This window comes from Vigna umbellata, chromosome 1 (assembly GCF_029865625.1).
Source record: "Vigna umbellata cultivar VRB3 chromosome 1, Vumbellata_1.0, whole genome shotgun sequence".
NCBI lineage: Eukaryota > Viridiplantae > Streptophyta > Magnoliopsida > Fabales > Fabaceae > Vigna > Vigna umbellata.
Window position 1 is genome coordinate 23,941,521 of NC_142165.1, and position 16,657 is coordinate 23,958,177.

A 16,657-nucleotide genomic window follows, 5' to 3' on the forward strand; every position below is an offset into this window, starting at 1 on the left:
ATACACAATAATTGCTAGAAGTGCTGAACTTTTATTGACTTTGGAATCAAAGTGTTTTCTACCGATAATCTCCAAGTTTGACCGAACAAATAGATAGGCGAAGTGATAACAAACTTTCATACATTTAGTACATTTATAATACCATTGACTTTCCACTCCATAATCGAAAGAATAACTTTAATTTGTATTTTAAATTTGATTTCTATATATTTAATAATCAATTATAAATTTTGAGATTTTAATCTTTATATATATATATATATATATATATATATATATATTTAAGTTATCAATTATACATTTACATTATTAAATCAATATAGTTTTTGCAAGAATATATATTAGTATTACTAATTAGTTAAATTGAATAAAAGTATTTATGTGACGATTAAGTTGAATGTTTAAATCATTAAAAAATATTTTATAAATTAAAATAATGATAATAATAAATTAGTTTGAAAACATTAGAGAAAAAATCTCACAAACAAAGAATCCATGGTGGCTTCGTCAGTGTGACTACGAAATGTCCACGATATGCAGAGGCAAGAAACGAACATTTTCATTCAATCCAAGCTTAATTACGACCCAACAATTAAATCCTTAGACAGAAAATCTTCAAAGCCGGCTCCAATTTGAATCCGTGGCTGGATAAGGTTACATTTCTTACACCTTCCTTCTTCCCGAAATCCTCCTATTCTAGGTTTCTTCCTCAACACCACACCACACTCTATCCTCTGTTCTTCAAGAATTAACACCAAGAAAGAAGAGAGACTCTGAAATAAAACCCTAATAATGGCCACACTTCAAGCTTCCCTTCTCTCCAAACCTTCCCTTCCCTTTCCATTTCCATTCCCATTCTCCTGCCTCTCTTTGAGCCACTCTCCATTCTCCCTCTCCTTCCACTCCACGCGCCGCCTCTCCTCCACGCTCCTCTGCTGCACCTTTCGCTCAGACAGCGTCGGTTCCCGGTCCGAACCCAATCACAACCCCTCCGAAACCGGCTCGGGCAACGCGGAACCGGACCCCAGCGCGGGTATAATTTATTCGACGGAAGAAGATGCAGTTCAGGTTTCTGATTCGGGCGAGGCGAGTTTGGAGGGTGGGGAGACCGTGCTGCGGAGTGGCGTGGGTTTGGAGAGCGAAGGAAATATTGCCAATGGAAGGTTTTCGATAGTGGTGTTATTTGTGGGACTGTGGGTGAAGGCGAGGGAGCGTGTGAAGAAGGCTTTCGCGGAGTTTCTTGATTGGTGGCCATTTTGGCGCCAGGAGAAGCGTGTCGAGCGGTTGATCGCGGAAGCTGACGCGAATCCTCAAGATGCTGCTAAACAGAGTGCTCTGTTTGTTGAACTCAATAAGCACAGGTCTGTTTTTGAAATTGGAAATGTTGTTGTTTGATGACTGCTCAAGAATAGAAGTTCTTGGAGCAATTCTTGCATGTGTACGGTGGCTTCGCGTGAAAGTAAAACTAATACAATTCAATATGCATTGAAGTGGTGAGGAAGTTTTGGACTTTGATTGCTGATGCATGTGCTCTTGCAAGAATTGTTCGGGTTTCAAATGTTTAATGATGTAGGACAGATGAAAAATTGTGAATTGTAGTTAGATACATGAATTTGAGAGTTATTGGAGAATGTAGCTCCTCTAATGCTTACAGAAATAGAAGAAAATGTGACATTAGAGAAACTTTGGCTAGGTAGACAATTACACTACAGAGGTTTCTGACCTGGAGACTTTTTGTGTCAGTTTTTTAGAATATGTGTTAATTTGTTTGATTATGTGTATTTTTCTAGTCCTGAATCTGTCATCAAGCGGTTTGAACAAAGGGATCGAGCTGTGGACAGTAGAGGGGTTGCGGAATACCTTCGAGCTCTTGTGATTACTAATGCTATTAGTGAATATCTTCCAGATGAGGATTCTGGAAAAACTTCTAGCCTTCCTATACTGGTAATCGTTTTGTGGCATCATGTTTTTGGTACTCTGCTTTTCAATTTTTATTATGTGTAACCAAATTCTTAGTGCTTCATATTCATTGGTAAGGGTAGAGGGGTTTTCTGTACATCTTGATTGGCATCTATTTGTTTCTGCTTGATTTCCATCAGCATCGTGTATGATATTTGGATTTGTGTAGTAGTTGGTAGTTTAATCTGTAACTGTTTTGATCAAAATGCTTTACTGATGTTTGTTTTACTAATGAAGTACATTTTTTTTTTGAAAGTATGTTTTTCTACCAAAATTGTTAGTTTCGTGCAGTTCTTCATCAGATTGACATTTGCATCAATTCCTTTGTTAACAAATTAGTTTCGTTGTATTTTCCTGATTTATTGTCAATTATGTGTAATCTTTTTTTTAAACTTTAGTTTTTGGATGTGGTCATGGAGCATATCCAAGAGGTAGTACCATAATTATGCCAACTTGTGGAGGATAATGTGTTCCCAGTGAGGTATTTATTGAGAGGGGGGGGGGGTATTAAGCTTTTGGCATAGTTGGTTCCTAACTCTATCAATTAAGAAGATGAAACAAATGAAAGATGTAAACTTTAGTAATCAAATAGAGTGGATGAATTGTAGAAATGCATCAACTGTTATTTGTGATTTGTTGACACACAAGAGACATGATAGGTTAAGCAATGAATGCAATTAAGAGAAAGTAGTGGTAGTGTCCATCTAGGATAAGTCATAGATTCTCATTGGAATTGAAGATTATTTGGACATTTGAAAAGAAGACAAATAGATAGGAGCCTCAGTAAGGAGAATGGACTAAAGGCAGTGCAGGATAGTATACTTGAGGATAAGGGGAAGCCAATAAATATTCTAGATGAACCCTTTGAATCAGAGTTATATCATATCCAAATAGACCTTTTTGAGAATTTAGTTTATGACATAAAATAATGGCTTTGTTTAGTACATATAATGGACCAATCTGGTAGGGAAGACTCTTTGGTGGTGTTTGTGTTTTTGTTTTACACAATAGATTTGATACTTTTGAAGTACTTATACACAGTTTTTGGCAGTATTTCTCGAACATACATCTCTGGATGAGTTATTTTGCACTCCGTTTTTGCCTTTAAACCCATGATAGATTTATACTGAACCGTAATAGGTGATTCTAGTCCTCCTACGACTGCATAATAAGAGATGATTTGTAATGGATACTTTCTTTTGATCATAATAACAGCTTTTAGACTTTTTTAGGTCATGATGTACTTGTGTTCTAATGGAAAACTGACAGTGAACATATTTTTCAGTTGCAAGAGTTGAAGCAGCGTGCATTGGGTAACTCAGATGAAACTTTTCTGAATCCTGGAATATCTGAGAAGCAGCCATTACATGTGGTTATGGTAAAAATTATTGCGAAAGGCTTTCTCTGTGCTTTTAGTGGTTATCATTTTAAATCTTGTGGGACCGTATTATTTAACTTTTCTGTTGTAACCCAGATTCTTTTTCGTTTGTTTATTCTTTGAATCTCATGAAGTTGTTTCCTTGTATAGGTTGATCCAAAAGTATCAAATAAATCACGTTTTGCACAAGAGCTTATCTCGACTATTTTGTTTACCATAGCTGTGGGTTTGGTCTGGTAGGAGGCTTCAGTTTTCCTTTCTTGACCCTTTTCTCATATATAATCCACTATTTGATTTTATATACTTGTATTGCTCACATCTTTTCAGGTTTATGGGTGCTGCTGCACTTCAAAAATACATAGGAAGCTTGGGGGGGATTGGACCTTCAGGAGTTGGATCAGGTTCTTCCTATGCCCCAAAGGAGCTAAATAAGGAAGTGATGCCTGAAAAGGTATACTTGTTAATATGTTCTTACTCTTGTACTCAGATTTCTAGAACAGTCTGGAAAATAGATTATTCTGTATTTCTTGAGTGTTATATGATTCTATAGCTTACTCTTGAATAAGTTAGAGCTGCTAATGAGTATTTGGATTAGAAGATTCCAGTTGCAATAGGTTAATTAACACCGATAAGATTTTGAGTTGAGCATTACTATTCTGAATAAGCTATGAGTAGGCATATCTTGTGATCATTGATTTATTCCCTTCATGAAATTAATTTTTGCTTATCAAAAGAAAATAGTGAACAACAACATGATATATGTTATACCTCCATAACTCTTTATCTACCTAATTATGTCTTTACTTGCTATTTTGTGGACCGTTCAACAACTTAATGGATAATTTTTGCCACCCCTTTAATTTCTGAATGATATCTGATTGTTCTGTTAGCCTGCTGTGTAGAATATACACAAAACCCGAAAGTTTTTTGCACCATACAAATTCTCATCTATTAATCTTCCTCTATCATGCCTTCTCTGTCCTTGTAGAATGTAAAAACCTTTAAGGATGTGAAAGGTTGTGATGATGCAAAACAAGAACTTGAGGAAGTTGTGGAGTACCTAAAAAATCCATCTAAGTTTACCCGCCTTGGAGGAAAGTTGCCAAAGGTCTGAAGATGTTAATTTATCATTTTTTGTCCTTTTCTTTTTCATGCTAGCTTTTGTTCATATTCTATTTTTTCATACATAGACTTCTTGTTTCTTAGTGGGAAGAATTAATTTTTCATTGCTGTGATGAGCTGATTCTCTCTAATCCTTCTCTGTATGTAAAGATGTTATGTTTGGTCATAGTAATATATCGTAATCTTTTGGTGTCTATTGGTTATATTGTTATTGTCAAGTGTGGCTTAAGTATTCCACTTTTCAGGGGATTCTTTTGACAGGAGCACCTGGAACTGGAAAAACTCTTCTAGCGAAGGTCAGTTAATTTCAGTTATGTCTTTTACAGTTTTTATGAAGTTATTGTGTTGTACAATTAGAATCTGTTGGTTGGTCTACCCTATATTCTTTTGGGATAATTGTCATTTTCAATATGGCACCCTGCACTATAAGTTTTCTATTAGGAAGTTCAGGGATGCACTTTGGATCTTGTCGCTCTCATTGATCTTTTCTTACACTTCACATAATTCTTCTGATCTGTCACTGTTACTAAAATTCTGCTTTATTGAAACCAATCTTCTTAGTTAATCTATTGAAATTTATCATTGTTATGATCTAATAGTGTTTGCTTTATCTGGGACCTTGAAGGCTATTGCTGGAGAAGCTGGTGTTCCATTTTTCTATCGGGCAGGCTCTGAATTTGAGGAGATGTAAGTCTCTCATGCTTTCTATATTTTCAACATGTCAATTTTGATCATGAAGACAAGTGATGAGTTCAGAAACAAGATATTTTACTCTGTTATTCTGCAAAGTAATGTGGGTGCATTACAAGTTATTTTAAAAATAGTTACCAAACTGATAGGGTTCTTGGTGACAAGAAACCTACTGGTTTGAACCACACAGCAAAATCACACACACAACACACGTCAACTGCAAATGATTCTTTATTGCTGGAAAACACTCAACACAAGAACAACCAAGGAAGCAATCCTTCCTCCCAGGATGCAATGATCCTGTCTACTCTTATCACAGACAAAACATGTCCCCCAAAGACACTTTTTTACCCTTATATACAAGGTACAAAAACAACTAACAGCAAACCAAACAAACTAACACCCTCCCACCTGACCAACAACTTTTCTCTACCCTCTAACCGTTTATGTCCTGTTTTTTGTCCCTTTTTTCCAAATATGGACCCTTAGGACTCTATCACAAACCCAAAAATGCTTTTGCATTGAAACCTTGATAATGAGAATACAATTGTCAATTGTAATGCAAAATAGGTTTATGTTTCTGTTTTTGATTATGAAATGTATTTTATTTTATGTTGTTATTCTAATGTGTGCATACTCTTGTCATATATGGCTCAATCAGTATCAACCTTTCGCTAATGAGAAGTTGTCCTGTTGTCTTTTTTATATCACTAGACCTAGGATTGTCTTTAAAATCAAGTAAAGGAAATTAGAAGAAACTTGACCCTAAGCGTGATACCCTAGTGATCTCAAAAATATAAGAAAATAATTTCTCTCTACTCAGTCTCATTACATACATTGATTGGATAATTTAGGAAACAGGCATAACCTATTCTAGGAAACAAATCCCTTAGATTGTGGGATTGATACACTAGTAACAAAACCATGATACAGTACAAAATTAAAATCAATAAGAATAAAATCTGAAACTTCCTAGAATATCTTGAAAGAATAAAATCTAAAACTTCCTAAAATATCTCAACACTCTTCCTCAAGTTGGTGAATAAGTGTTATCTATTCCCATCTTGGATTAATTATGTCAAAGTTACTGTTGTTCAACCCTTTGGTGAGTATGTTTGCAAGCTGTCCTTGAGTGGACACATATGGGGTGAAAATCAAGCCACTGCCAAACTTTTCTTTGATAAAATGTCTGTCCACTTTAATGTATTTAGTTTTATGATGTTGTAAAGGGTTGTGATAGATTTCAAATTTGTTGTCACAATATAATCTTATAGTTCATCCCACTTTATCTTTAAGTCTTCCTGTTTAGCCATAGCGATACTCATATTCCTTGAGTCATTGCTCGAAATTTTGCTTTGGCACTAGATCTAGCTATGACACTTTGTTTTTTGCTCTTCCAACTTTCTAGGTTTCCACCAAGGAAGGTGCAATATCCAGTAGTTGACCTTTTGTCCATAACTGAACCTGCATAATCAACACTAGTATATGCCACAAGATTGACATCCTTGTTTCTTTTGAACAAAATCCTTTCTTGGTGTCCCTTTTAAATATTGGACAATTCTAAGAGTAATTTGTAAATGTGTTTCTTTTGGTTGATGTATAAATTGACTAACTAGACTCAAAACAAAAGCAATATTTGGTCTAGTGTGAGATAGATAAATAAGTCTCCCCACAAGTATCTAGTACATTTTTTTATCCATAACAAAATCACAACCTTTGTTGCCCCTTTTCACAATTTCTAATAGCAATGATCTTATCCACATGTTTCTATCCCAGAATTCGAATGCTTGATAAATAAAGTGTGGTCCCCTTAGCTTTGTTTGTATTTAAGACTCAGCATGACTTTGGTGAATCTTCCAAACCATGCTCTAGGTGACTATTTCAACCTGAATAATACTTTTCTCAGCTTGCAAACTGTGATCGCCTAGTTGGCAAAAGGATACACACAAATTTATGGCCAAGATTATATTGACACTTCCTCTCCTATTGCCCAAATGACACCTATTCAACTTCTCTTTTCTATTGCAACTATTCATTGTTGGACTGTTTCAGTTTGACATGGAGAATGCATTTCTATATGGTGATCTTGATAAGGAAGCCTACATGGAGCAACTTCTTAGATTTGTTGCTTAGTGGGAGTTGATTTATATGGTATGCATCAATGCAGGTCCCTATATGGCCTCAAGCAATCACCACTTTCATGGTTTGAGTGTTTTTGTACTGCCATGTAACATTTTGGACTATTACAAAGTGAGTTTGATCATTCTCTATTTTATTGTCATTTCCCCCTAGGATGAATCTATCTAATTGCATATGTGTGAGGTATTGTTATAGCTAGAATAATTATTAAATCTGGGTAGAAAGTAGTTGTATTACTATTGCTATACCTGAGTTGTACCTAGTTTTGTACTTGGGTTTCTAGTTCAGACGTTTGATCTTTCCTTTTCTCATTGTACCAAAATTATATCATTACAAATATGATACCATAAGGAGGTGTATTCAAGCCCTCTAAAATACAATTTCTCTTTTATTTATCTTGGGTGTCATCACAAACAATGATAAAGATACAACTAAAACAATATCTTGCTCAAAAGTTTATGAAAAAAAATCTTGGGCACTTGAGGTATTTCCTTGGTATATAAGTTGCATAGCCCAAAAATAGTTTGGTTGTATCCTAGAGAAAATAAAAATAGGCTTTGGATATTCTAGAAGAAACAGGGATTTTAAATGCTAAGTTTGTAGACATGTCAATAAATCAAGTGTCAAACTTGTATCTGACCAAAGTGTACATGGATTAATTATATTTGCAACAAGTTATGCACTTAAGACATGTATGCTTCAACTTGAGAGGGAGTTCAATAATTATATGCGTAAGAAGCAAATCTTTTACTATAAAAACATTTCTAGATTATATATGCATTATAGAAACATTTTTCTTTTATTTCTGTTAAGAAGTGGACTTTAAGCCTAACTCAACCCCATAAAACCGGCTTGTAAGGTGAGGTTTACACCCATTTATATATTATAAATTGGCCTTATCTCTAGTCGATGTGAGACTTTTGATACTCCCCATGCCGAGGTATAGACATCATCTCGAGCGTAAGACTAGACATTAATGGGTGGTCCGTTAACAGCCCGATAGCGGGTGAGAACAACTTGCCCAACAAACAATAAATATCGCTAGAATAGGCTCTAACCTGGCTTTGATACCATGTTAAGAAGTGGACTTTAAGCCTAACTCAATCCCACAAAACTGGCTTGTAAGGTGAGGTTTGCACCCACTTATATATTATAAATTGGCTTTATCTCTATTCGATATGGGACTTTCAACAATTTCCTTATTACACCTTTATCACTAGATAATATCAAGGCTCCTCTATTTAATGTATTGATTGTATTTTCTCAGTGTAAATAAAGCATCTGTCTAAGAAACACATACTTTCAGCTCAGTCTCTTTCCCTCTCTCTCTCTGACTTTCTCTCCCTCTCTCTCTCACTTTCTCTCCCTCCCTCTCTCTCTCTCTCATTTTCTCTCTCTCTCTCTCTCTCTCTCTCTCTCTCTCTCTCTTTCCTATAGTTTTATTGTTAGCTTGAAATATAAACTAATATTGTTATACTATTTAAATATTAATATTGATGCCACTCATATTATATACCTTTTTTCTGTTTGTTTTATTTACATATATGTTTTTAAAATGCAGGATTAATTCTTTTATGTGTGTCCATGCTTTTTCAATTTTTTCTTCATGTGTGTTCCAAACAATGGAAATAATAGTTTTGGCTTGTTTTCATTCCCTACCTAATATTTTCTTTCATACCAACATACTATATGGGATGTTTCTTTTTATATAACTTCTCTTTCATTCTCAGGTTTGTTGGAGTTGGTGCTAGGCGTGTAAGATCCTTGTTTCAAGCCGCAAAAAAGAAGGTCTGTTGTAATTTGCAAATGGTTTCCATAACCTGTCTTTCATCGTGGTTTTGCTCTATACTAGATTGGTACCGGTGTTTTTACTATATACAATTTAATTTTACAGGCACCTTGTATCATTTTCATCGATGAAATTGATGCTGTGGGATCAACTAGAAAACAATGGGAGGGCCACACTAAGAAGACATTACATCAACTACTTGTCGAAATGGATGGGTTTGAGCAGAATGAGGTATCTTTGAACAATTTGGAGTGATATTTGTTCCTCTGGTTTTAGAAATTGATTCTATCAAAATAGCTTAACTTATTTAGATTAGGTTAACTTGTTAGAATAGGTTAACTTATGCATAGTTTTCTATCTGATCTATATGGTAGGATTAATCATTACTTTTTTGTATCTTTGATGTAAGAAACTTCTATAAATGATTGAATGAGCTAAAGAGACCATAACACTCTTAGGCATTTTATCCATACTTCTATCTCTGGTTGGTATCAAAGCAACCAACCTAGGTGGGTGCAGTGCACGGGGTGCTTTTTGGATGCTAGAATGATGCGCTGCCTCAATTGCTCTTATCAGACTCTCTTGTCCTTGTTCCAATATGCTTTTTCTCCTTTCATCATGATTAGAGTTTGGTCCCCATTTGAACACCTTGAAAGTTCTTTTCATACTCCGTGCTCTTTGTTTTTGATCTTCAATGACATCTGTGGACCTGTCCCCCCATTTTCTAGGTCACCCACAATTACTTTAGAGAAGCTTAATGATACCTACCCATATTTTATTAACACAATAAAGAACTCCAAGACAGGTTCTTGGATGATCTTCCTATGAAAACCAGACAGTTTGGTCTGTATATAGTGATTGGTAAACACACATATACCGGCTCTATCGAGATGACCTGTCTCTCCCTTCCTTTCACTTACAATTTTCTCCAAAAAACTCCTGAAAACAACCCTTATACAGACTATGTATAATAGTCTGTTTACAACAACTCACCGCACATACTGTTATAACTGTCTGTTACCCTTATTCCTTCTAACATATACTTTCTCCTTGAACCTATCAATACCCTCTCCATGAAGTTTCACCTTGTCCTCAAAGTAAAAAAGCAGGAAACTCAGTATTGATGGCAGTAGCAGCTTCCCAACTGTTTTCACTGGATGGGAGATGTTTTCAACTGTACTAACTACCTTCTTTTTTCCTTCTTTTGTAAACTATATCAAACCTATAAATACTTCCTCCATGAATGATGGGGAATAGCATGGTTAGAGAGAAATGTTCTAATGACAATTAAGAAATTTCTAAAGGGTTTATAAGCTTCCTAGCAAGTCTAGAATTCAAAAGCTACAAACTATGCATGTTTACTTGCACTACAAGCAACAAAAGGAGAAAGCCTATTTCTTCTTCTTTTCTTTTAAGTCCAAGCTATGTGAAGTCCCACATTGCTTGTACTATAAAGAAAAGAAGAGTTTATAAGCTTCTCTACAACTACAAAATAACGAAAGAATAAAAGAGGCAAATACAAGCCAATGAAACCTATTCTATTCTTTTTTATGCTTGTTGTCACTTTGAAAACTCTTCATTGTTGTCCCATCTATGATCATATCAATGAAGATTCACCTTATCCTGATGATGAAAGTATGGAAATTCTTTATGAATGCAGGCAGTAGATTCCCCTAACTCCTGAATTTACTCTTCCGAAATAAGTAGCATATGGAGCTGTTTAATTTTGCAAGTATGATTCAGCCCAAACTTCTCATCACACCTGAAGCATAAGCCTTTTTTTTTTTATCTTGCAATTCTTCTTGGGACAATTTTCTAAACAGTTGATGGTGCTCACACAGCCACTGCACTCTACACTTCCTCGGTTGGAGTTGATAAAACCCACTGAATTCCCCCGTTCCTTTGAGTAACTATGAGTAGGTAGCAACTGTCACTAGGTGTTACTTTGAAGCAACAGGCCGAATAAAAACTTCTTTTAACCTAATACCCTAATAACCCTTCCCAAGTCTCTTTTTCGTTTTCTCGAGTCTCACTGTACTAAGCAAATGAGCATGTACTGTGATAACTAGGCAGCTATTAACATTGCTTCCAACTTTCTATTTCAAGATAGATCCAAACATCTAGAAATTGGTTGTCATTTTGTTTGAGAGAAGTTGTTGGCCAAAGGAAATTTGCATGAAATTTGTCAGCTCCAATCATCAATTTTCAAATATTTTGACTTAGTACTTGGTAGAACCTTAAATTCAGTTTATATGTTCCTTGCTTAGTACATACAACTTGTATTCTCTAAAGCTTGGGAGGAGTGTCCAAATTGTGTTAGTTATTTGGAATAGATTCAAATAGGCTAATTTTTGCATTGTTTCCTAGATTTCCTAGAAATGAATAAATGAGAAGAGATGAAATATACTCTTAAGCATTGTTTCCATACTTGTATCTCAGGTGATTCATTATTTATCTTGTAGGGAATAATATTAATGGCAGCAACAAACTTGCCTGATATTCTTGATCCAGCTTTAACGAGACCTGGCAGATTCGATCGACATGTAAGTTCCTCTAATGAATAAGTTCCTCTAATGGACATGCAAAGAGACTGGCACATGCTTTTTCACTTTGTTTTACTTTTTGGGGTTCTGGGCTTCACTTTGGTGTGGGTTTCACTAGATTGTGGGCCAGTTCTAGGTTTCATTTTGTATTTTATTTTTGCTCTTGTAGCACCCTAGTGACAAGATGATAAATCAAGGTTCAAGCATTCTATGAGTAGGTTCAGGTCTTTGCTTTGTGGGATAGAATATGCTCTGCTTTTATTTGTTCTTTGTTTCTCTGCTATAATAGGAGGTATTATAAAAGTTGACATAACTTTTAGGTTACAATAACCATTTATTAAGTATTTATCTATTCTGATGGTGCAAGTTAATTTCCTATAATATGGGAGTTGCTATGGTAACCTTGTAAGTATAGTAGTACCCAAGGGAGTTGTCTGGCATTAATTGATTAAAGTCCATGTAATACACAAGATATAGAAACTAACAAATTCCCAATACCAGATTGTTGTACCAAACCCAGATGTACGAGGTCGGCAAGAAATATTGGAACTCTATCTGCAAGATAAGCCTATAGCTGATGATGTAGATGTTAAAGCAATTGCTCGTGGTACCCCAGGGTTCAATGGGGCAGGTGAATTGTGATTTATTTATGTGAGATGACCTTTTTATAAATGCAAATCTTATACTCCTTCAGGTTTTTCTATTGGACTTGCAAAGAGAGTGGCACTTGCTTATGATTTTGTTTCTGAATAACTTTTTCTATTGTTATATCTCCTTGAACTAGATCTTGCGAACTTGGTAAATGTTGCTGCCATTAAAGCTGCAGTTGAAGGTGCAGAGAAAGTAACAGCTGCACAGTTGGAGTTTGCAAAAGACAGGATAATTATGGGTACTGAGCGGAAAACAATGTTTATATCTGAAGAGTCAAAAAAGGTATGGCTGTATGGCAGTAAATATTGCATTCTGGTTTAGTGCTTGGAACATGTGCATTGTGCTTATGTGATTGATCTAGGCTTTACCATGTAAGGGCACTATTAAACAGTTTTAGTCCTAACATTTTAGATTTTCCTTTGGTTGATTTGGATCTTTATGTTTTAGATTTGTCCTGCATTTTTCCTGTTACCTCTATGATGGAACTTAACAATTGTATCCACATTAAATTGTTGAATCTGAAAAAACTGTTTCCATCACAAGTGAAACAAGCAAAAAAAAAAAATTCTTGCTTGTTTCAACAACCGATTACCAATGTTCTCCCACAATTTAATATAGCTTTCAGAACATTGTCTTGCAATTTTTGAGATGAAAGTGTACGTTTCTTCCTTTTGCACTAGGTTGTCAAAATCCCATCTGTTATAGGAAGGGAGCAGTATGATTGTGACATGTAAATTTGGGTTTCAATCTGTGAGCTTTTGACAAACACTATAGCACTTGTGGGATTCTACCCTTAAAAGCTAGCTGTTTAGAAAGGATAACTGAACACTTAAATACACTATCTCACACCTCATACTATTCAATGAGAGTTAGGCATCTCATAAACATAATGCCCATTATAGCACTTTATCATAAACACCCAAGTAGTAAGGGAACCCATCCCTGAAAACTAGTTGTTTATGGGGAAGAGCTAAAGACTTAAATACGCCATCAAACAACAAATACTATTCCACATGGGATAGATGCACCAGATACTATCCATGTCCCTATAAGCTTTTTATGGGTTGAGTTGTGCAACCTAGAAGGAAAAAAGTTGTGATAGATCTTTTTTTCATTTGCAAGTTATATTTAAGGCTATTGAATAAGGTTATATTCTTGAACAAAAGTTTCTTTTGGGATTTATTTCATCTATTGCATGGTTGAAATTGGGGCAGATACATGTGATACTATGCTTTTGAATAATCAGATTTTTCTGGTATGATATAATGAAATTTTCTGCACTCTGTCCTCATCTGCAATCATAATTGTATATCTGCGTTGGAGTTAATAATATTAATATGTTGATGTACTTCTTAGAAAATGAACTTAAAGTCTTACTTAACCTCACAAAATTTGTTAGTGAGGTTTGCACTTATTTATATACTATAATTTGGATACATTTCTAGATGATGTAAGATCTCCAATACACCTTTGTATGTTGGGAATTGAACATTTCAAGTGAGACTAAATATTTGTGAATGGTCCGATAATGGGTGACGGTGACGTGATGGGCCTGACAACCTTTGTCATGATAGACTTTGATACCATCTTAGTGAACTTTACAAAATTGACTTGTAAAGTTAGGTTGCATCCACTTACATACTCTAATTTGATCACATTTGTAGTTTATATGAAATCTCTAATAGTAAGCTTATATAGTTATATTTGTTAATCGTGCATTTGAAATTTTCAGCTCACTGCCTATCATGAGAGCGGCCATGCAATTGTTGCCCTTAACACTGATGGTGCACATCCAATTCACAAGGCAACAATCATGCCACGTGGATCTGCTTTAGGAATGGTCACTCAGCTTCCCTCAAGTGATGAGACATCAATAAGCAAGAAACAGTTGTTAGCTCGCCTTGATGTTTGTATGGGAGGAAGAGTTGCAGAAGAGCTTATCTTTGGCCGGGATTATGTCACAACTGGAGCAAGTAGTGACCTCCACACTGCTACTGAGCTTGCCCAATACATGGTAATTTTATGCTCCACTGCATTGTGTCAAGTGCATAAAAATAACTTTTACAAGAGAAAGTGCTGATAATTTGCTAATTGGAATCCGGAACATTTTACAAGTAGTACTTAAGTAAATACAACTTTTCTTTCCCAAAATTATTTGGTGGATGGCATTTAGAATTTTCTGCTGAAACTCTTGACTTATCCTGTTATTTTTTCTGTATGCACAAGGTATCAAATTGTGGGATGAGTGATGCAATTGGGCCAGTTCATATAAAAGAACGACCAAGTTCTGAAATGCAGTCACGTATTGATGCAGAGGTAAGTGTTATGAATCAATATCCTTTATAACTGATGAAAAATCATATTTGGGTTGTTTTCTTCCTATTCTAAGAAGTGTATTTTTTTTTTATCAAATGTGAAAATCACGATAGGATTTTGACTTCTATACTTGATCTGCAGGTTGTGAAACTCCTTCGGGAGGCATATGATCGTGTTAAAGCCCTTCTAAAAAAGGTTAGTCTGATTATATTATTGTCTATAAATTTTTTTCTTTTGGGAAACCTTTTTCTTTCACTTTTAGGGTTAAAAGAATAATTTCATTAAGAGAAGAAACTTTAAATGGTTTGGACGATAACTAGTTAGAAAAAAAACCGTCAATTGAGGAAAGCTTCCAATCCGTTCGGATCCATTGGCTATAAGCTCTTCTAGCTTCTACGCTATTTTATTTTAGATCCTGTCACTTTTTCATTTTCAGGTTATTTATATCCATCGATTTTCTTGATTTAATAGCTGATGTTCAATGATACACATCAGAAGGAATACAAGCTATTTCTATCTGTGTCTGACTCCTGAGTCCCGTTCCTGTCTCCAGTGAGCCAAGCCAACTAGGGGTCTAGAACACACATTCTTGATGCGAAAGTGTGCTTAGTTTTTTAAATAAAAACGAATATGTCAAATGGATATTTTGTTATTTTAAGTCTGCTAGTTCAATAATTCACCTTGGGGGCTTTCTTTAGGCTGGGGGATCCTTGATACAAAGCAAGATTCAGACTAAGCAATCTCTGTTGTTGTGAATGACATTAATTAATAGAAGTTGTCAACCTTGAGCAAATTTGAGATCTGGTAGTCTGGTATATGGAAATTTGTAACACCAGTATCTTCTGACATTATTTCAGCATGAGAAGGCATTACATGTGTTGGCACACGCTTTACTAGAGTATGAGACACTCAGTGCAGAAGAAATCAGGCGAATACTTCTCCCATATCGGGAAGGACGGCTATCAGAACAACAGGAACAAGAAGCAGCAGAAGGGGATCTTGTGTTAGTGTAATTTATCTCTCCAGTCCTGTCCATTACTGTACTATTTTAGGGGAAGCTCTGTACAGTATACCCAGAAGCCCTACAGGTATATTTCCGAATCTAGTTTCTGCAGTTCCCCTCTTCGTGCATGCCATTCTTGTCGTAAGATGCACATAGTAAAAGGGATACACAACGTTGGATGTCTGCAAAACAACTAATGCTACTTACAATGGCAAAATGTCAGCTGCTAGATTACCATCGCCCTTGCTGAGGGCCCGAGGGCAAATATATTTTTTTGTGAGAACAATGTATCATGTAGGAATTGACCATTTTGACAATTGCATTTGAAAGCCTATACGTAATTCATTTTTTAAGAATTTGTTAAAAACATTCAGTGATTTTTGTCTACTGGAACATGCTACAAGACCCCCAACAAGCCTCGGTACTGATGACTGCAGCTTTGTGTAAGATGTCTAGCATATTCTGCATCAATTTATTTAACAGCAAATAATAGTTGAAAGTGTTACAAATAATTAATAGATCCTGGATTTAATAATACTCCTTGCACAGGGTGCAATCCCTGATGATTAAATATAAAGTAAACCGTGATCTGATTACAATTCCGGATGCATATAAACTATTTTAAGTTTATCTTTAAAGTAAGGTTTATTTGGGATTAATTTTAGAGCGTTAAAGTCTCAACTAGGTTCAATTTAAGTTATATCAATAATACTTGAAATCAATTTAGATGAAATTTACCCCTTGCTATGCTGGTGTTGTGCTAAATACGCAGTCGAGAAAATTCACTCGAATTGTGTTATAAATAGCTTGTGATGCAACTATTATCAAACAGTTTATGTAATAATTTGTTGTTTGGTGTTTCAAATTACACATACTCGGTACAGAAGTCAGCAAAAGACTAATAATGGATGGATTCTTAGGAAAGCTTCAATTTAAACCATGTTGAAGATTTTGTTGTAAATGACTTGTATCGTATGTTTACTAAAGTGCTTCCTTTTCCTTATTTTATATTAAAATATCAAATTGATTAGAATTTAAATAAAAATTGTAGAAATTAAAGTTCTAAA

General features: G+C 35.2%; 1 protein-coding gene across 1 annotated transcript; it reads left to right on the forward strand.

Annotated features, from left to right (window-relative positions):
• The first annotated feature begins 530 nt into the window (after positions 1–530).
• Positions 531–16,026, forward strand: LOC124840253 (ATP-dependent zinc metalloprotease FTSH 11, chloroplastic/mitochondrial-like). The gene is made up of 17 exons (XM_047316272.2): positions 531–1,361; positions 1,791–1,944; positions 3,245–3,337; positions 3,488–3,573; positions 3,665–3,788; positions 4,326–4,445; positions 4,705–4,755; positions 5,085–5,146; positions 9,019–9,076; positions 9,183–9,308; positions 11,540–11,620; positions 12,122–12,251; positions 12,405–12,553; positions 14,004–14,285; positions 14,498–14,587; positions 14,729–14,782; positions 15,445–16,026. The coding sequence occupies exons 1-17, from the start codon at positions 793–795 to the stop codon at positions 15,598–15,600; spliced, it is 2,385 nt and encodes a 794-aa protein (XP_047172228.1). The 5' UTR covers positions 531–792; the 3' UTR covers positions 15,601–16,026.
• The last annotated feature ends 631 nt before the right edge of the window (positions 16,027–16,657 follow it).

Excerpts from the sequence above, each read along its gene's own strand:
- LOC124840253 (XM_047316272.2), top strand. The coding sequence starts at position 793 with ATGGCCACACTTCAAGCTTCCCTTCTCTCCAAACCTTCCCTTCCCTTT. Across the intron at positions 9,077-9,182 it reads TTCAAGCCGCAAAAAAGAAG|GCACCTTGTATCATTTTCAT; the intron begins GTCTGTTGTAAT and ends TTAATTTTACAG. Across the intron at positions 14,783-15,444 it reads TTAAAGCCCTTCTAAAAAAG|CATGAGAAGGCATTACATGT; the intron begins GTTAGTCTGATT and ends ACATTATTTCAG.